We start from the raw sequence: 24,805 nt of genomic DNA, 5'->3' as shown, positions 1-24,805 counted from the left end.
GACATGTCGTAGAATGATTGCACCACACATTGACATGTCGTAGAATGATTGCACCACACATTGACATGTCGTAGAATGATTGCACCACACATTGACATGTAGTAGAATGATTGCACCACACATTGACATGTCGTAGAATGATTGCACCACACATTGACATGTAGTAGAATGATTGCACCACACATTGACATGTAGTAGAATGATTGCACCACACATTGACATGTCGTAGAATGATTGCACCACACATTGACATGTCGTAGAATGATTGCACCACACATTGACATGTAGTAGAATGATTGCACCACACATTGACATGTAGTAGAATGATTGCACCACACATTGACATGTCGTAGAATGATTGCACCACACATTGACATGTCGTAGAATGATTGCACCACACATTGACATGTCGTAGAATGATTGCACCACAGATTGACATGTAGTAGAATGATTGCACCACACATTGACATGTCGTAGAATGATTGCACCACACATTGACATGTCGTAGAATGATTGCACCACACATTGACATGTGGTAGAATTATTGCACCACACATTGACATGTAGTAGAATGATTGCACCACACATTGACATGTCGTAGAATGATTGCACCACACATGGACATGTCGTAGAATGATTGCACCGCACATTGACATGTAGTAGAATGATTGCACCGCACATTGACATGTAGTAGAATGATTGCACCACACATTGACATGTAGTAGAATGATTGCACCACAGATTGACTTGTAGTAGAATGATTGAACCACACATTGACATGTCGTAGAATGATTGCACCACACATTGACATGTCGTAGAATGATTGCACCACACATTGACATGTAGTAGAATGATTGCACCACACATTGACATGTAGTAGAATGATTTCACCACACATTGACATGTCGTAGAATGATTGCACCACACATTGACATGTCGTAGAATGATTGCACCACACATTGACATGTGGTAGAATTATTGCACCACACATTGACATGTAGTAGAATGATTGCACCACACATTGACATGTCGTAGAATGATTGCACCACACATTGACATGTCGTAGAATGATTGCACCACACATTGACATGTCGTAGAATGATTGCACCGCACATTGATATGTAGTAGAATGATTGCACCGCACATTGACATGTAGTAGAATGATTGCACCACACATTGACATGTAGTAGAATGATTGCACCACAGATTGACATGTAGTAGAATGATTGAACCACACATTGACATGTCGTAGAATGATTGCACCACACATTGACATGTCGTAGAATGATTGCACCACACATTGACATGTAGTAGAATGATTGCACCACACATTGACATGTCGTAGAATGATTGCACCACACATTGACATGTCGTAGAATGATTGCACCACACATTGACATGTAGTAGAATGATTGCACCACACATTGACATGTAGTAGAATGATTGCACCACACATTGACATGTCGTAGAATGATTGCACCACACATTGACATGTAGTAGAATGATTGCACCACACATTGACATGTAGTAGAATGATTGCACCACACATTGACATGTAGTAGAATGATTGCACCACACATTGACATGTCGTAGAATGATTGCACAACACATTGACATGTCGTAGAATGATTGCACCACACATTGACATGTCGTAGAATGATTGCACCACACATTGACATGTCGTAGAATGATTGCACCACACATTTACATGTCGTAGAATGATTGCACCACACATTGACATGTCGTAGAATGATTGCACCACACATTGACATGTCGTAGAATGATTGCACCACACATTGACATGTCGTAGAATGATTGCACCACACATTGACATGTAGTAGAATGATTGCACCACACATTGACATGTCGTAGAATGATTGCACCACACATTGACATGTCGTAGAATGATTGCACCACACATTGACATGTCGTAGAATGATTGCACCACACATTGACATGTCGTAGAATGATTGCACCACACATTGACATGAAGTAGAATGATTGCACCACACATTGACATGTAGTAGAATGATTGCACCACACATTGACATGTCGTAGAATGATTGCACCACACATTGACATGTCGTAGAATGATTGCACCACACATTGACATGTCGTAGAATGATTGCACCACAGATTGACATGTAGTAGAATGATTGCACCACACATTGACATGTCGTAGAATGATTGCACCACACATTGACATGTCGTAGAATGATTGCACCACACATTGACATGTCGTAGAATGATTGCACCACACATTGACATGTGGTAGAATTATTGCACCACACATTGACATGTAGTAGAATGATTGCACCACACATTGACATGTCGTAGAATGATTGCACCACACATTGACATGTCGTAGAATGATTGCACCACACATTGACATGTCGTAGAATGATTGCACCACACATTGACATGTAGTAGAATGATTGCACCGCACATTGACATGTAGTAGAATGATTGCACCACAGATTGACATGTAGTAGAATGATTGCACCACAGATTGACATGTAGTAGAATGATTGAACCACACATTGACATGTCGTAGAATGATTGCACCACACATTGACATGTCGTAGAATGATTGCACCACACATTGACATGTAGTAGAATGATTGCACCACACATTGACATGTAGTAGAATGATTTCACCACACATTGACATGTCGTAGAATGATTGCACCACACATTGACATGTCGTAGAATGATTGCACCACACATTGACATGTGGTAGAATTATTGCACCACACATTGACATGTAGTAGAATGATTGCACCACACATTGACATGTCGTAGAATGATTGCACCACACATTGACATGTCGTAGAATGATTGCACCACACATTGACATGTCGTAGAATGATTGCACCACACATTGACATGTAGTAGAATGATTGCACCGCACATTGACATGTAGTAGAATGATTGCACCACACATTGACATGTAGTAGAATGATTGCACCACAGATTGACATGTAGTAGAATGATTGAACCACACATTGACATGTCGTAGAATGATTGCACCACACATTGACATGTCGTAGAATGATTGCACCACACATTGACATGTAGTAGAATGATTGCACCACACATTGACATGTCGTAGAATGATTGCACCACACATTGACATGTCGTAGAATGATTGCACCACACATTGACATGTAGTAGAATGATTGCACCACACATTGACATGTAGTAGAATGATTGCACCACACATTGACATGTCGTAGAATGATTGCACCACACATTGACATGTAGTAGAATGATTGCACCACACATTGACATGTAGTAGAATGATTGCACCACACATTGACATGTCGTAGAATGATTGCACAACACATTGACATGTCGTAGAATGATTGCACCACACATTGACATGTCGTAGAATGATTGCACCACACATTGACATGTCGTAGAATGATTGCACCACACATTGACATGTCGTAGAATGATTGCACCACACATTGACATGTCGTAGAATGATTGCACCACACATTGACATGTCGTAGAATGATTGCACCACACATTGACATTTCGTAGAATGATTGCACCACACATTGACATGTCGTAGAATGATTGCAATACACATTGACATGTAGTAGAATGATTGCACCACACATTGACATGTCGTAGAATGATTGCACCACACATTGACATGTCGTAGAATGATTGCACCACACATTGACATGTCGTAGAATGATTGCACCACACATTGACATGTCGTAGAATGATTGCACCACACATTGACATGAAGTAGAATTATTGCACCACACATTGACATGTAGTAGAATTATTGCACCACACATTGACATGTCGTAGAATGATTGCACCACACATTGACATGTCGTAGAATGATTGCACCACACATTGACATGTCGTAGAATGATTGCACCACACATTGACATGTCATAGAATGATTGCACCACACATTGACATGTCGTAGAATGATTGCACCACACATTGACATGTCGTAGAATGATTGCACCACAGATTGACATGTAGTAGAATGATTGCACCACACATTGACATGTCGTAGAATGATTGCACCACACATTGACATGTCGTAGAATGATTGCACCACACATTGACATGTCGTAGAATGATTGCACCACACATTGACATGTCGTAGAATGATTGCACCACACATTGACATGTAGTAGAATGATTGCACCACACATTGACATGTAGTAGAATGATTGCACCACACATTGACATGTCGTAGAATGACTGCACCACACATTGACATGTAGTAGAATTATTGCACCACAGATTGACATGGAGTAGAATGATTGCACCACACATTGACATGTCGTAGAATGATTGCACCACACATTGACATGTCGTAGAATGATTGCACCACACATTGACATGTCGTAGAATGATTGCACCACACATTGACATGTCGTAGAATGATTGCACCACACATTGACATGTCGTAGAATGATTGCACCACACATTGACATGTAGTAGAATGATTGCACCACACATTGACATGTCGTAGAATGATTGCACCACACATTGACATGTCGTAGACTGATTGCACCACACATTGACATGTCGTAGAATGATTGCACCACACATTGACATGTCGTAGAATGATTGCACCACACATTGACATGTCGTAGAATGATTGCACCACACATTGACATGTCGTAGAATGATTGCACCACACATTGACATGTAGTAGAATGAATGCACCACACATTGACATGTCGTAGAATGATTGCACCACACATTGACATGTCGTAGACTGATTGCACCACACATTGACATGTCGTAGAATGATTGCACCACACATTGACATGTCGTAGAATGATTGCACCACACATTGACATGTCGTAGAATGATTGCACCACACATTGACATGTAGTAGAATGATTGCACCACACATTGACATGTCGTAGAATGATTGCACCACACATTGACATGTAGTAGAATGATTGCACCACACATTGACATGTAGTAGAATGATTGCACCACACATTGACATGTCGTAGAATGATTGCACCACACATTGACATGTCGTAGAATGATTGCACCACACATTGACATGTAGTAGAATGATTGCACCACACATTGACATGTAGTAGAATGATTGCACCACACATTGACATGTCGTAGAATGATTGCACCACACATTGACATGTCGTAGAATGATTGCACCACACATTGACATGTCGTAGAATGATTGCACCACAGATTGACATGTAGTAGAATGATTGCACCACACATTGACATGTCGTAGAATGATTGCACCACACATTGACATGTCGTAGAATGATTGCACCACACATTGACATGTCGTAGAATGATTGCACCACACATTGACATGTGGTAGAATTATTGCACCACACATTGACATGTAGTAGAATGATTGCACCACAGATTGACATGTAGTAGAATGATTGCACCACACATTGACATGTCGAAGAATGATTGCACCACACATTGACATGTCGTAGAATGATTGCACCACACATTGACATGTCGTAGAATGATTGCACCACACATTGACATGTCGTAGAATTATTGCACCACACATTGACATGTAGTAGAATGATTGCACCACACATTGACATGTCGTAGAATGATTGCACCACACATTGACATGTAGTAGAATGATTGCACCACACATTGACATGTAGTAGAATGATTGCACCACACATTGACATGTAGTAGAATGATTGCACCACACATTGACATGTAGTAGAATGATTGCACCACACATTGACATGTCGTAGAATGATTGCACAACACATTGACATGTAGTAGAATGATTGCACCACACATTGACATGTCGTAGAATGATTGCACCACACATTGACATGTCGTAGAATGATTGCACCACACATTGACATGTAGTAGAATGATTGCACCACACATTGACATGTCGTAGAATGATTGCACCACACATTGACATGTCGTAGAATGATTGCACCACACATTGACATGTCGTAGAATGATTGCACCACACATTGACATGTCGTAGACTGATTGCACCACACATTGACATGTCGTAGAATGATTGCACCACACATTGACATGTCGTAGAATGATTGCACCACACATTGACATGTCGTAGAATGATTGCACCACACATTGACATGTAGTAGAATGATTGCACCACACATTGACATGTCGTAGAATGATTGCACCACACATTGACATGTAGTAGAATGATTGCACCACACATTGACATGTAGTAGAATGATTGCACCACACATTGACATGTCGTAGAATGATTGCACCACACATTGACATGTCGTAGAATGATTGCACCACACATTGACATGTAGTAGAATGATTGCACCACACATTGACATGTAGTAGAATGATTGCACCACACATTGACATGTCGTAGAATGATTGCACCACACATTGACATGTCGTAGAATGATTGCACCACACATTGACATGTCGTAGAATGATTGCACCACAGATTGACATGTAGTAGAATGATTGCACCACACATTGACATGTCGTAGAATGATTGCACCACACATTGACATGTCGTAGAATGATTGCACCACACATTGACATGTCGTAGAATGATTGCACCACACATTGACATGTGGTAGAATTATTGCACCACACATTGACATGTAGTAGAATGATTGCACCACAGATTGACATGTAGTAGAATGATTGCACCACACATTGACATGTCGAAGAATGATTGCACCACACATTGACATGTCGTAGAATGATTGCACCACACATTGACATGTCGTAGAATGATTGCACCACACATTGACATGTCGTAGAATTATTGCACCACACATTGACATGTAGTAGAATGATTGCACCACACATTGACATGTCGTAGAATGATTGCACCACACATTGACATGTAGTAGAATGATTGCACCACACATTGACATGTAGTAGAATGATTGCACCACACATTGACATGTAGTAGAATGATTGCACCACACATTGACATGTAGTAGAATGATTGCACCACACATTGACATGTCGTAGAATGATTGCACAACACATTGACATGTAGTAGAATGATTGCACCACACATTGACATGTCGTAGAATGATTGCACCACACATTGACATGTCGTAGAATGATTGCACCACACATTGACATGTAGTAGAATGATTGCACCACACATTGACATGTCGTAGAATGATTGCACCACACATTGACATGTCGTAGAATGATTGCACCACACATTGACATGTCGTAGAATGATTGCACCACACATTGACATTTCGTAGAATGATTGCACCACACATTGACATGTCGTAGAATGATTGCACCACACATTGACATGTCGTAGAATGATTGCACCACACATTGACATGTAGTAGAATGATTGCACCACACATTGACATGTAGTAGAATGATTGCACCACACATTGACATGTCGTAGAATGATTGCACCACACATTGACATGTCGTAGAATGATTGCACCACACATTGACATGTAGTAGAATGATTGCACCACACATTGACATGTAGTAGAATGATTGCACCACACATTGACATGTCGTAGAATGATTGCACCACACATTGACATGTCGTAGAATGATTGCACCACACATTGACATGTCGTAGAATGATTGCACCACACATTGACATGTCGTAGAATGATTGCACCACACATTGACATGTCGTAGAATGATTGCACCACACATTGACATGTCGTAGAATGATTGCACCACACATTGACATGTCGTAGAATGATTGCACCACACATTGACATGTCGTAGAATGATTGCACCACACATTGACATGTAGTAGAATGATTGCACCACACATTGACATGTCGTAGAATGATTGCACCACACATTGACATGTCGTAGAATGATTGCACCACACATTGACATGTAGTAGAATGATTGCTACGCACATTGACATGTAGTAGAATGATTGCACCGCACATTGACATGTAGTAGAATGATTGCACCGCACATTGACATGTAGTAGAATGATTGCACCACACATTGACATGTAGTAGAATGATTGCTACGCACATTGACATGTAGTAGAATGATTGCTACGCACATTGACATGTAGTAGAATGATTGCACCACACATTGACATGTCGTAGAATGATTGCACCACACATTGACATGTCGTAGAATGATTGCACCACACATTTACATGTCGTAGAATGATTGCACCACACATTGACATGTCGTAGAATGATTGCACCACACATTGACATGTCGTAGAATGATTGCACCACACATTGACATGTCGTAGAATGATTGCACCACACATTGACATGAAGTAGAATGATTGCACCACACATTGACATGTAGTAGAATGATTGCACCACACATTGACATGTCGTAGAATGATTGCACCACACATTGACATGTCGTAGAATGATTGCACCACACATTGACATGTCGTAGAATGATTGCACCACACATTGACATGTCGTAGAATGATTGCACCACACATTGACATGTCGTAGAATGATTGCACCACACATTGACATGTCGTAGAATGATTGCACCACAGATTGACATGTAGTAGAATGATTGCACCACACATTGACATGTCGTAGAATGATTGCACCACACATTGACATGTCGTAGAATGATTGCACCACACATTGACATGTCGTAGAATGATTGCACCACACATTGACATGTCGTAGAATGATTGCACCACACATTGACATGTAGTAGAATGATTGCACCACACATTGACATGTAGTAGAATGATTGCACCACACATTGACATGTCGTAGAATGACTGCACCACACATTGACATGTAGTAGAATGATTGCACCACAGATTGACATGGAGTAGAATGATTGCACCACACATTGACATGTCGTAGAATGATTGCACCACACATTGACATGTCGTAGAATGATTGCACCACACATTGACATGTCGTAGAATGATTGCACCACACATTGACATGTCGTAGAATGATTGCACCACACATTGACATGTCGTAGAATGATTGCACCACACATTGACATGTAGTAGAATGAATGCACCACACATTGACATGTCGTAGAATGATTGCACCACACATTGACATGTCGTAGACTGATTGCACCACACATTGACATGTCGTAGAATGATTGCACCACACATTGACATGTCGTAGAATGATTGCACCACACATTGACATGTCGTAGAATGATTGCACCACACATTGACATGTAGTAGAATGATTGCACCACACATTGACATGTCGTAGAATGATTGCACCACACATTGACATGTAGTAGAATGATTGCACCACACATTGACATGTAGTAGAATGATTGCACCACACATTGACATGTCGTAGAATGATTGCACCACACATTGACATGTCGTAGAATGATTGCACCACACATTGACATGTAGTAGAATGATTGCACCACACATTGACATGTAGTAGAATGATTGCACCACACATTGACATGTCGTAGAATGATTGCACCACACATTGACATGTCGTAGAATGATTGCACCACAGATTGACATGTAGTAGAATGATTGCACCACACATTGACATGTCGTAGAATGATTGCACCACACATTGACATGTCGTAGAATGATTGCACCACACATTGACATGTCGTAGAATGATTGCACCACACATTGACATGTGGTAGAATTATTGCACCACACATTGACATGTAGTAGAATGATTGCACCACACATTGACATGTCGTAGAATGATTGCACCACACATGGACATGTCGTAGAATGATTGCACCGCACATTGACATGTAGTAGAATGATTGCACCGCACATTGACATGTAGTAGAATGATTGCACCACACATTGACATGTAGTAGAATGATTGCACCACAGATTGACTTGTAGTAGAATGATTGAACCACACATTGACATGTCGTAGAATGATTGCACCACACATTGACATGTCGTAGAATGATTGCACCACACATTGACATGTAGTAGAATGATTGCACCACACATTGACATGTAGTAGAATGATTTCACCACACATTGACATGTCGTAGAATGATTGCACCACACATTGACATGTCGTAGAATGATTGCACCACACATTGACATGTGGTAGAATTATTGCACCACACATTGACATGTAGTAGAATGATTGCACCACACATTGACATGTCGTAGAATGATTGCACCACACATTGACATGTCGTAGAATGATTGCACCACACATTGACATGTCGTAGAATGATTGCACCGCACATTGATATGTAGTAGAATGATTGCACCGCACATTGACATGTAGTAGAATGATTGCACCACACATTGACATGTAGTAGAATGATTGCACCACAGATTGACATGTAGTAGAATGATTGAACCACACATTGACATGTCGTAGAATGATTGCACCACACATTGACATGTCGTAGAATGATTGCACCACACATTGACATGTAGTAGAATGATTGCACCACACATTGACATGTCGTAGAATGATTGCACCACACATTGACATGTCGTAGAATGATTGCACCACACATTGACATGTAGTAGAATGATTGCACCACACATTGACATGTAGTAGAATGATTGCACCACACATTGACATGTCGTAGAATGATTGCACCACACATTGACATGTAGTAGAATGATTGCACCACACATTGACATGTAGTAGAATGATTGCACCACACATTGACATGTAGTAGAATGATTGCACCACACATTGACATGTCGTAGAATGATTGCACAACACATTGACATGTCGTAGAATGATTGCACCACACATTGACATGTCGTAGAATGATTGCACCACACATTGACATGTCGTAGAATGATTGCACCACACATTTACATGTCGTAGAATGATTGCACCACACATTGACATGTCGTAGAATGATTGCACCACACATTGACATGTCGTAGAATGATTGCACCACACATTGACATGTCGTAGAATGATTGCACCACACATTGACATGTAGTAGAATGATTGCACCACACATTGACATGTCGTAGAATGATTGCACCACACATTGACATGTCGTAGAATGATTGCACCACACATTGACATGTCGTAGAATGATTGCACCACACATTGACATGTCGTAGAATGATTGCACCACACATTGACATGAAGTAGAATGATTGCACCACACATTGACATGTAGTAGAATGATTGCACCACACATTGACATGTCGTAGAATGATTGCACCACACATTGACATGTCGTAGAATGATTGCACCACACATTGACATGTCGTAGAATGATTGCACCACAGATTGACATGTAGTAGAATGATTGCACCACACATTGACATGTCGTAGAATGATTGCACCACACATTGACATGTCGTAGAATGATTGCACCACACATTGACATGTCGTAGAATGATTGCACCACACATTGACATGTGGTAGAATTATTGCACCACACATTGACATGTAGTAGAATGATTGCACCACACATTGACATGTCGTAGAATGATTGCACCACACATTGACATGTCGTAGAATGATTGCACCACACATTGACATGTCGTAGAATGATTGCACCACACATTGACATGTAGTAGAATGATTGCACCGCACATTGACATGTAGTAGAATGATTGCACCACAGATTGACATGTAGTAGAATGATTGCACCACAGATTGACATGTAGTAGAATGATTGAACCACACATTGACATGTCGTAGAATGATTGCACCACACATTGACATGTCGTAGAATGATTGCACCACACATTGACATGTAGTAGAATGATTGCACCACACATTGACATGTAGTAGAATGATTTCACCACACATTGAGTGGCCGTAGAATGATTGCACCACACATTGACATGTCGTAGAATGATTGCACCACACATTGACATGTGGTAGAATTATTGCACCACACATTGACATGTAGTAGAATGATTGCACCACACATTGACATGTCGTAGAATGATTGCACCACACATTGACATGTCGTAGAATGATTGCACCACACATTGACATGTCGTAGAATGATTGCACCACACATTGACATGTAGTAGAATGATTGCACCGCACATTGACATGTAGTAGAATGATTGCACCACACATTGACATGTAGTAGAATGATTGCACCACAGATTGACATGTAGTAGAATGATTGAACCACACATTGACATGTCGTAGAATGATTGCACCACACATTGACATGTCGTAGAATGATTGCACCACACATTGACATGTAGTAGAATGATTGCACCACACATTGACATGTCGTAGAATGATTGCACCACACATTGACATGTCGTAGAATGATTGCACCACACATTGACATGTAGTAGAATGATTGCACCACACATTGACATGTAGTAGAATGATTGCACCACACATTGACATGTCGTAGAATGATTGCACCACACATTGACATGTAGTAGAATGATTGCACCACACATTGACATGTAGTAGAATGATTGCACCACACATTGACATGTCGTAGAATGATTGCACAACACATTGACATGTCGTAGAATGATTGCACCACACATTGACATGTCGTAGAATGATTGCACCACACATTGACATGTCGTAGAATGATTGCACCACACATTGACATGTCGTAGAATGATTGCACCACACATTGACATGTCGTAGAATGATTGCACCACACATTGACATGTCGTAGAATGATTGCACCACACATTGACATGTCGTAGAATGATTGCACCACACATTGACATGTCGTAGAATGATTGCACCACACATTGACATGTAGTAGAATGATTGCACCACACATTGACATGTCGTAGAATGATTGCACCACACATTGACATGTCGTAGAATGATTGCACCACACATTGACATGTCGTAGAATGATTGCACCACACATTGACATGTCGTAGAATGATTGCACCACACATTGACATGAAGTAGAATTATTGCACCACACATTGACATGTAGTAGAATTATTGCACCACACATTGACATGTCGTAGAATGATTGCACCACACATTGACATGTCGTAGAATGATTGCACCACACATTGACATGTCGTAGAATGATTGCACCACACATTGACATGTCATAGAATGATTGCACCACACATTGACATGTCGTAGAATGATTGCACCACACATTGACATGTCGTAGAATGATTGCACCACAGATTGACATGTAGTAGAATGATTGCACCACACATTGACATGTCGTAGAATGATTGCACCACACATTGACATGTCGTAGAATGATTGCACCACACATTGACATGTCGTAGAATGATTGCACCACACATTGACATGTCGTAGAATGATTGCACCACACATTGACATGTAGTAGAATGATTGCACCACACATTGACATGTAGTAGAATGATTGCACCACACATTGACATGTCGTAGAATGACTGCACCACACATTGACATGTAGTAGAATTATTGCACCACAGATTGACATGGAGTAGAATGATTGCACCACACATTGACATGTCGTAGAATGATTGCACCACACATTGACATGTCGTAGAATGATTGCACCACACATTGACATGTCGTAGAATGATTGCACCACACATTGACATGTCGTAGAATGATTGCACCACACATTGACATGTCGTAGAATGATTGCACCACACATTGACATGTAGTAGAATGATTGCACCACACATTGACATGTCGTAGAATGATTGCACCACACATTGACATGTCGTAGACTGATTGCACCACACATTGACATGTCGTAGAATGATTGCACCACACATTGACATGTCGTAGAATGATTGCACCACACATTGACATGTCGTAGAATGATTGCACCACACATTGACATGTAGTAGAATGATTGCACCACACATTGACATGTCGTAGAATGATTGCACCACACATTGACATGTAGTAGAATGATTGCACCACACATTGACATGTAGTAGAATGATTGCACCACACATTGACATGTCGTAGAATGATTGCACCACACATTGACATGTCGTAGAATGATTGCACCACACATTGACATGTAGTAGAATGATTGCACCACACATTGACATGTAGTAGAATGATTGCACCACACATTGACATGTCGTAGAATGATTGCACCACACATTGACATGTCGTAGAATGATTGCACCACACATTGACATGTCGTAGAATGATTGCACCACAGATTGACATGTAGTGGAATTATTGCACCACACATTGACATGTCGTAGAATGATTGCACCACACATTGACATGTCGTAGAATGATTGCACCACACATTGACATTTCGTAGAATGATTGCACCACACATTGACATGTGGTAGAATTATTGCACCACACATTGACATGTAGTAGAATGATTGCACCACACATTGACATGTCGTAGAATGATTGCACCACACATTGACATGTCGTAGAATGATTGCACCACACATTGACATGTCGTAGAATGATTGCACCACACATTGACATGTAGTAGAATGATTGCACCGCACATTGACATGTAGTAGAATGATTGCACCACACATTGACATGTAGTAGAATGATTGCACCACAGATTGACATGTAGTAGAATGATTGAACCACACATTGACATGTCGTAGAATGATTGCACCACACATTGACATGTCGTAGAATGATTGCACCACACATTGACATGTAGTAGAATGATTGCACCACACATTGACATGTCGTAGAATGATTGCACCACACATTGACATGTGGTAGAATTATTGCACCACACATTGACATGTCGTAGAATGATTGCACCGCACATTGACATGTCGTAGAATGATTGCACCACACATTGACATGTAGTAGAATGATTGCACTGCACATTGACATGTCGTAGAATGATTGCACCACACATTGACATGTAGTAGAATGATTGCACCGCACATTGACATGTCGTAGAATCATTGCACCGCACATTGACATGTCGTAGAATGATTGCACCACACATTGACATGTCGTAGAATGATTGCACCACAGATTGACATGTAGTAGAATGATTGCACCACACATTGACATGTCGTAGAATGATTGCACCACACATTGACATGTCGTAGAATGATTGCACCACACATTGACATGTCGTAGAATGATTGCACCACACATTGACATGTCGTAGAATGATTGCACCACACATTGACATGTAGTAGAATGATTGCACCACACATTGACATGTCGTAGAATGATTGCACCACACATTGACATGTCGTAGAATGATTGCACCACACATTGACATGTGGTAGAATTATTGCACCACACATTGACATGTCGTAGAATGATTGCACCACACATTGACATGTCGTAGAATGATTGCACCACACATTGACATGTCGTAGAATGATTGCACCACAAATTGACATGTAGTAGAATGATTGCACCACACATTGACATGTCGTAGAATGATTGCACCACACATTGACATGTCGTAGAATGATTGCACCACACATTGACATGTCGTAGAATGATTGCACCACACATTGACATGTGGTAGAATTATTGCACCACACATTGACATGTAGTAGAATGATTGCACCACACATTAACATGTAGTAGAATGATTGCACCACACATTGACATGTCGTAGAATGATTGCACCGCACATTGACATGTCGTAGAATGATTGCACCGCACATTGACATGTCGTAGAATGATTTCAATACATATTAACATGTATTAGAATGATTGCACCACACATTGACATGTATTAGAATGATTGCATTAAATATTAGAATGATTGCATCTAATATTAACACCTGAACATTTTGATTAAGCTTGGGCACTTTGTTAAACTTGAGAATAATACCATTAGAGGTGCAAACCAAGGGCAATCAACTCAACAAGATCTTAGGTGAGGAATCAGATGAAGGTCAATGGAACAACAAGTCCTAACAGAGTTCTTGGGTAGAAGAATCTAATGAAGCGAACAATCAATTCAGCAGACAAGGTTTTCAACTTATGCATCTTCATCAGTTGTCTAGGATCTCCATGACATTATAACACATGGATTTGTGAAGGAAAATTTGTGGTTTGGATTGCAACATTGCATACACAAATGCACAGCGTTGGTACATTTGCAGAATAGTGAGATTTTAAACAGATGCGTTTCAGGTAAAAACATTTTACATACTTATTTGTCATGGCGAAATTAGTATAAATTCCAAATATTATAAAAAAATGATTCTGCAGAAAAATAATTACAAGTAAAAAAAGACTTTATCAGGTCTTATTGCATGTTTTAATGTGGAACAGTTATGCAACCAATTCAGTATGACAAACTGACTTATCTCCCTTGCTTTTCTTGAAATTTGTACTGAAAAAATAGAAAATGTCCAATCACTAGTGACTATGATTTTTTGTGAAAAATAGATCTAGCACTGAATTATTTTCAAAATTTTTTGAATTCATAATTTTCACATTACATATAAGTACAAAATAGTTTTACATGAAGTGTTTTTGTTTCATATAAAACCAATATTCTGCAGAAGCATCTAAGAAGCATTCAAACTAGAATACAACCATCATCCTCATCGATAAGTGACAACCGTGATGATGATGATTGTTAAAATAAACAGAAACTAATAATACTATCATCATCATCATCTAGTCATGTCATGGATCCTCCAGACTCTCATGCCATCTCACTATCCTCCATCACACTTGGTAGGTCTTCAAACTATAACATGAATCTGTTAAAATTTTCATTTTGTAGAAGTACTTACCTCCTTCTGCAGAAGTAGCATTCCAATTTATATTTCTAAAATCTTTAATCATGCTCTCATATTTGAAATCCAAGCAATCTTGTCTGTATGTGGTCAGCATCATTTGATTTATTTTGGCATATCTTTCAATAGGGCTGTGAACCGTATCATTCAGCATAATATCACAAAGAGTATCAGTAGTTATGTTGGTACCAACTGCTCCCTGAGGGAAGAAAATACAGTAATATATATATTTCTTAATTAAATAAAAACAAATTCATTCAGATAAGTTAAATCTGTTTATAAGAAAATGCAGCATCAACCATTTCTTTTTTTTCAAAGAAAACACCATCATACTAAAAGTTTTTTTTATTACTAGTTGATCTCAAATTGCAAATATTATTTTTAACTTTACTTTCAAGACAAAAATTGTAAACATTCTTTAAATTATTTATTTTCAACCAGCATTATATATTTACATGGCCAACACCGAGATGTGAATATCAACATTTCAGTGTGGATATGATAATTCCAAAACCTTTTAATGTATGAAAAGGTTTTATTCAGTTCATTTGATGTTTCACTATACCATCTTCAGTTATGTAAAAGCGAAGATATTTCTAGATTGTAAATAAAGAGTTTCATTTCCTCCAACTGACCTCATTACTCCAAATATATGTGCTGTGGTTCTTCTTATTGTCAGTGTCAGGATTCTAGTTTAGTTAGTGGCTGGGGCACAACGCCAGATTTCACAATTTACATCTATATATATAAAAGTGAAAATGTGTGTATGTATGTTTGTATGTATATATGTGTGTTTGTGTGTTCACTAAAAACTTTCGACAGACAGAACAAAAATTGACAAACTCAGTATCATATTGAAGTTCCATCCTTCGCCCGAAAAATTGGCCAAAAACGTTAATTTTTTCACCCCGAAATCGACAATTTTCTACAGGTGGGGGGGTGGGGGGTCAACAAAAACCGTCCTCTCAAGATGACGACCGGTTCTATGCATGCGCAGATGACGTCATGACCTGATTTAGTTTAAATAGTTGAAGAACTGACTGAATTTCATATATGTCGTGTTATCTCAGTTGGTTAGCACGTTGGTTCATTATCTAAACGTTTTGGGTTCGAATCGTGGTGTGAGAGGTCTTCTTTTTTTTTTTTTTTCAATTTTTTAAATTTAAATATTGAACCAGTGTTATTTAAACCATTTTTCACGTAACGTTCGTTTTTCTGTTGTTTTTTTACTTCGCTTATTCTTAGGTTTTCATTAACACCCCCGACAGACCACAAACACCCAAAAACACCCAGGTACCTACCGATTTTTGAAATCGAAACAGGCTTATTTAAGCCATTTTTCACATGTTTTTTTTTGGTTTTTAGTTTTAACATTCGTTTTTCTGTTTTCTTTTTTCGATTTTTACATTTAACATCGTTCGTTTGCCTTACGTTAGTTGTTTTTGTGTTTTTTTCGATGTTTTGATTACCCCTTCGTGTTTTTTTTTTTTTTTTACCTTGCTTATTCTTAGGTTTTCATTAACGACCACACACACCTACTGGGGAGCTGGTTTTCCCCTACCCAACATCTTGGGGAAACAACCAGTCTGCAGCAAAAGTTAACTCCGCAACTTCTATTTGACCTCATTAATGAGGTCAAATAAAAGTAGCAGAGTTAACTTTTATTGCAGACACATGTCAATTCTGTTTTTAATACTTAAATAAATAAATTCAAACATGTTTTATCTACTCCTTGTTGCTGGCCGAGCGGATAACGTGCCAGGTTTTTTGCACACTTTATCTAAAGGTTGTGAGTTCGAATCGTGGTGTGAGATGTCTTTTTTTTTTTTAAAGGTTTAATATTGACACAGGGTTATTTAAGCTATTTTTCACGTTCTATGTTTTTTTTTGTTTTTATTTTTCAGATTTTTTAAAGAAGTTTTAACGTTCGTTTTTCTGGGGGGTTTTTTCCATCACATCGCGTTTTCATTTTTTGTTTTTGTTTTTTTCGATTTTAAGAAATTTTAACATCGTTCGTTTGCCTTACGTTAGTTTTTTTTTTCCGATTTTTTAAAGCTTTAACATTTTTTTAAATAATATTTAAACAGGGTGATTACTTCGCTTATTCTTTTGTTTTGATTTAAGCACACGCACCTCTAAACACCCGGGCAACACCGGGTACCCCCGCTAGTACATAATAAAACAACACATGGATACAGATTGTATACAAGCAACTTGTCAGACAGGGATGTAAGTTTATCATTGGATTTCATGTACGTTTGAATTAAATTCCCCATCCTTCAACCCTTGAAACTCAGCTAAGATTAACTTTCGTTTGACCCTTCTCCATCTCTTGCCAAGATTAGGCCTTGTTACCATTCACCCTTCAACAGCCCGTTTCACCAAATTTATTTACTTTGCAACAGAAATCAGACATTTCTTCTGTTTACTTTCACCAGAAACTAGAAATGCCATTTTCTCATCCTTCCAAATTCTCTATTTGGACCTTTCAGCTGTTAATGGGTGCCTACCACATAGCTTTGTCTGTAAAATTCAATAGATCAGTTTTTTGTTGTCATACTTTGTTTCGTGTCACCTTCAGCAAGAGTCATGAAACACTATTAATTTTCACCATGAAATAATGTACATCAATCTTCAGAAATAACAAAAACACATTCGAATCGATGAAGCACATTCTTAGCATAAGAAAATCAACATACCTCAAACTTGCGATTGTCTTTGTTGTATTGTACGACACCTTCAAAATTGCCAGAGAGAATAGAGAAGAGATTTGCCACATCTAAAGTATTTGTTGCATCAAGAGGATCGCAGAGGCTGAAAAAGTTTTAAAAATATAACAAAAACTTCTAAAATCAATTCCATTAAACCAGCTCAACAATGAACCACAAAACAATAGCCATCAATTCATAATCATAACAGTGAGATTTTTTAATAAAATTTTATATGAACTAGTCTTTCTCTACTCTATCGTTATTTTCATAATACGTATTCAACTGAGCGCCATTCTCACCTTTTGTAAAACATTCACAGAAAAAACTTCTATAACCATTAACAAAAACTTTCCGTTCTCCCCTAAATGTCTAAAACCAAATGAAACTTGCATGAACAGGGTTTCTTTTCAAGAATTTCCCATCTGTGGAACACATTACTGTGGGACTTCTTCCAAGCTGACTACAACAAATATTTTCAAGTCCAATTGTAACAAATACTTGTCTAATCACCCACTTATCATCTAATTGATAAGTGATGGTAAGTGATGATTTATTAGTATAAAAACTAATAGTGTCGTTTTTCACATGAAAGCAATTTTAATCTATTTTATTCAGTTCTACCTGACCCTGGTATAGGAAATGGTTATTTATAACTTTATCTGCATTTGTCCCTTTCTTCTTCCACCACTTTCAACTTTGGCAAACTTTAAATTGACAACTCTATTTTCTTTAATTGCAGAGTTGGCAACTACTGATTATTTTGAGTTCAGTTTGGTTTGGCAAGTTATTATAAAGAGACTGACACCCAAGCAGCATTTGCAAATCATACAAATTTACTTAGAAAAATTACTGTCCAGTTTGAGCAACATATTGTTTTATGGTGCTCATAATCAACCATCAAAATTATTAATTTGATAAACTGTGAATCGTTTTCGTATGATGTTCACTCTAAATGGTAATAATCATTTTGTAAGACATCATTCAGTGCACACACAACAAGCAATTGCTGCTCTATAGCATAGCACGTTGATGATGATACAAATGTGTCAACTCATCAACATGCTCAACAATTAAGCTCGAACCCTTTGATTTTATGGAAAATTTTGTGTATAGATCTTGGTTTGCGTGCTTACAAGATTCAACTTGTGAAGCCAAACGATCATCATTCACATCATACATTTGAATGAGCCGAAGGAAACATTACCATTGAGCCACAATTTCTTTTCATAATTTTCTTCAGTGATGCAGCACATTTTTGTTTAGATGGCTACATCAATAAACAGAATTGCTGAATTTGGAGCAATGATAATCCACAAACTACAGTCAAAACACTATTACATCCAGAATAGTCACTGCATGTATTATGCTTTATTGGCTGGTGAAATCATCGGTCCATATGCCTTCAAAAGTGATGATGATCGGAATGTAAAAATCAATGGTGAGCAATACAGAAAAATGATTACCAACTTCTTTGTGCCTTAACTGAAAAGCATTAATGCTGCAGACATATGGTTTCAGCAGGACAGAGCCATATACCATACAGCACATGATACAATCTATTTACTTTGAAATATTTAATGAACAAATAATTTCACAAAATGGATCTGTCAGATGATCACTGTATCCATGCAATTTAATCTCATTAAATTATTTTCTTTAGGAAAATGTAAAGTCCCATGTCTATGCTGATAAAACAATAAAAAAAGACAGCCACAATAAACCACTTGGAAGACAACATTCAACATATTATTGCCAAAATATAGTCTAATTTAATGCATAGAGTTTGTGAAAATTGGACTTCTAGATTATGCCATAAATGTGTGAGCTGCAGAGACCATATGCCCAAAACTGTATTTGCCAAAAATTAATCTTTGGAATAAACCACATCTTTGTATGATAAAAATATTTTTCTCAGATTCATTTTCTTGACAAAGTTCAATAAATATTTTGATAGATATTTTGTTTCAATTATCAAAATGAAATAAGATTCCATGTTAATTCTTCTTTCTATTTAGTTTGCTTGATTATTCTTTTCCCGATTTATACATTCTGTTGGATGTTTATCCTTTTAACATACCTTTCATATATCCAAACATGTTTGATTGAAAAAATTTTATTGATTCCTATTACTTGCTTTTTTATAGATTACAAATTATTTCTAAAGTAAACAAAAATTATCCAACATTTTTGTTACTTTGCATTTTACATTTTAAGCTCTCAAGAATTCTCATCAGTAGTTAGGAAGCATTATTTAAAAATGGTAATTTTATTAGTTTAATGTTGTGTGGTGTTTAAAAATATTTAAAATACTTTAATGTTGAGACAAGATTTGGAAGGTTGAAAAGATTGACTGCTAAGGTAATTGCTCCGATTGCTATTAGATGGAGTGAAGATTTTTGTATTTTCAATGTGAAGATTTTACATAGATTTACCTAAAAAGTATCAAATATGTGTGAATGTAAAAAATCTAAAAATATATATGTTGTAAATTCTTTTATTTTAATAGAACAGATATATAAAATGGTTGCTTCAAGTCCAATGTAAACAAGTTTTTGACGAGCCATTCCATATGAGTTCACAAATTTATCGAATTTCCATTACTAATAATTACTTAGTTGTCCAATTGTCTACTGTACACTCTTTGACCCTTATCCTCGAGTGGCCTCTTGGCCTTGATAAGTGGTGATGCCTTTGTAAAATATATATATATAAAATTTTCCGAGGGGCACAGAATTTTATAACAGCTAAATAGAGACCAAAAAGCATAATGAATTTAAAAAATAAAACAATGAAAATAAAGGTTAGGTAACCAGGTTTCGTTCGTAACTTATCAAAGCTAAATCGAGGGAAATACGATTTAAAACAAACAAAAAAAGTCATGAATATTGCGGGGGTAGGAAAAAAACAAAAAAAAAAAAAACAGAAATAAACGGGGGAAAATTACATAGAGACTAAATTAAGTCCTAGAAGATTTTTTTTGCTTGCAAAGAGAAGGTCTCAAAGACTTAATATAAAGAGTCTCTAAAATTTTCAAATGATAGGGAGAGTGCGACTTACTAAGGATCGTAAACATGTCAGCACTGAAATTCGTGGCACATGCATGGTTATTTATAAGATGGTCGCAGAACCATACCTATTACTCAGAACATCCGAGGGTGAAAAATTTGCATAACGAATCTTTGAAGGCACATGCTGTTTTAAACGAAAATCTAATCTTTGCGATGTTCGCCCAACATAGTGCGCACTGCAACTATATTTAAATAAATAAATAATAGAATTATTATGGGGGGGGGGGAGAACATCTATGCGAATAGACGGCAACATAGACCTAGTTGAACAAAACAACATGCGGGTTTGATGCAAAATAACACCATTGCACAGACAAAGAAATTTGCTTAGCAAATCGGTCAACTGATGTTACCTAGTCAAGGTAGATGTAGGTACACAGACATCTATTAGCTATAATTTCTTTGGGTTTATGAAAATTGGAAACTTTCTTATTGATAGTAGTTTCAAAAATATCCAAGGGGTAACCATTATTACAAAGGGTCTTAGTGATAAATTTGAGTTTGTCATCCAAATTAACTTCAGAACAAATCATCAAGGCCCTATATGCTAAAGTTTTTATTAAATTATATTTTTGGTGTATGGGGCAAAAAGAGCCCCAACACGTATAGAGAACCGTAAAAGTTGGTTTACGATAAACAGAAGTAAGAAAACGCGAAGATGTCTTGGACACAAAAACATTCAAAAACGGAAGAGTAGAATTTGTTTCCTTGTCTACCGTAAACTTAAGGGCTGGATGAACGTTATTAAGGGACACAAAAAAAGCATCCACATTCGTCTCATCTCAATATATAAAATGTAAATTAAGGAGTTTTAAGAAGCAACTGAATTCAAGAAATTTAGCATAATTGGTGTCAAATTTTATGCAAATCGAAAAAAAAAATATTCAAGTGTACAGTTTTACCACAAAAAACTTTTAAAATATGCCAAACAAACTGAAATTTATAAAAATATTTATTAATTAATGTTTAATACCTACTGTTAAAATTTTCCTCCAAATCAAAGGTATCTGAATTTTCATAAAAGGCTTCCATCCCTCACTTTCTATAAAACTAAATCTTATTAAATATATCCTACATTTTTACACCTAATGCTGGGCAACTGTGTTTCCAAATTCATAATGATTGGTTAATTAGTTTTATCCTGTATATATGAATATATAAACATACCTAACTTTATATAAATAGAGATATTATATATACTTCACCATCTATAGCTCATTTTATATTTTCTATGCCAGCAGCAAATGAGTTTGTCGTTGCATCTTGTCTTTGTGGCTTGTTTGCAACAAATGACTCACATTCACATGATGATTGCAAGAGAAGCATCAAACGAATCATGTTGACATGACACACACACACACACACGCACGCACACACACACACACACACAATGTGAGAGAGACCTACTTGATCAAAGGAGCTGTATCAGAATGTTCCTTTTTTTTTTTTTAAACTTGTTCTACAGATTTTAAAGAGTCTAGTCTATTTCACCCATTGTTGGGGGGGGGGGGCAGAGTAAAAATGTTATCATACCTTCCTAAAAGTATTAATAAAAATTATATACACTATGTTGTATACATAACAATACTAAACTTTCTTTTAAAAGAAAGACTCACTTAAACATTTTTTGAATTTTGCTTCGTCCTATGTCAGTTAACAACAATTCGTTCAGCTTCAAAATTGCTTCATTAATTTTTTTATTGCACTGAGGACCTCCTGCAACATTTAGGGCAGACGTGACAACATTCAAATAATCTGAAAACAAAGAAATTAATGAGATCAATAAATAATTCTTTGACAATTCTCCATATTTAATAATTAACAAAGAAGTTTTAGGGATATATATATATATATATATATATATATATATATATATATATATATATATGCAAATTCAATTCAATCTGTTTTTTACAATTCAATTAATTTGACAAAAATTAAAACAAGCACACTTTAGTTACCATATAGAGAATGAGTGGTATAATTTTAGACAGAAGAGGATACAGGAACTCAGCACCTGTCAAAATTCGTCCTGGATATGACCTTAAACTATATTCAATGGTGAGGCCCCTGCTTACGAGCTTTGGGGAGTTTGAAGTGTGGAGCCACCCTTTAATTGCCATTGCTCCCAGGTCCACTCTGACCCGGACTGGTAGTACCTGTTAGGGTCCCAACTATGGGTTAAATAGAAACCGACTTGAAAAAAACAAAACAAATATACTCTATTAAAAAATTGTTCTTCAAAATCACTAGATCCAGCATGAAATAACCTGAAAAGGGTTGATATGCCGTAAAACAAAAACAACCAACCAAACTGTCAAAATTAATCCTGGATTGCTGCATTGTTGATGCATTTATTACCTCTCTTGGTAGTTTATTCCACAAAGTCCAGAGATTTTGATTGAGAAATGCTCCTCCTCTTGTTTAATCGAAATCAG

The 24,805-nt window shown here is 37.4% G+C and overlaps 1 protein-coding gene across 1 annotated transcript in view; it reads right to left on the bottom strand.

Annotated features, from left to right (window-relative positions):
• Positions 1–24,805, bottom strand: part of LOC145297683 (putative serine protease F56F10.1) — a 121,049-nt gene that overhangs the window by 69,681 nt on the left and 26,563 nt on the right. The window contains exons 5-7 of the mRNA XM_080143877.1: positions 23,984–24,122; positions 19,288–19,402; positions 16,586–16,787 (exon numbers count right to left, since the gene is read on the bottom strand). Coding sequence (XP_080000003.1) covers positions 16,586–16,787; positions 19,288–19,402; positions 23,984–24,122 — 456 coding nt within the window. The remainder of the gene's footprint in view (positions 1–16,585; positions 16,788–19,287; positions 19,403–23,983; positions 24,123–24,805) is intronic.

This window comes from Euprymna scolopes, chromosome 18 (genome assembly GCF_053919585.1).
Source record: "Euprymna scolopes isolate OS-2025 chromosome 18, ASM5391958v1, whole genome shotgun sequence".
In the NCBI taxonomy this organism is placed as follows: Eukaryota; Metazoa; Mollusca; class Cephalopoda; order Sepiida; family Sepiolidae; genus Euprymna; species Euprymna scolopes.
The sequence above is the reverse complement of the archived record's forward strand: the minus strand, read 5'-3'. Positions and strand labels throughout refer to the sequence as shown.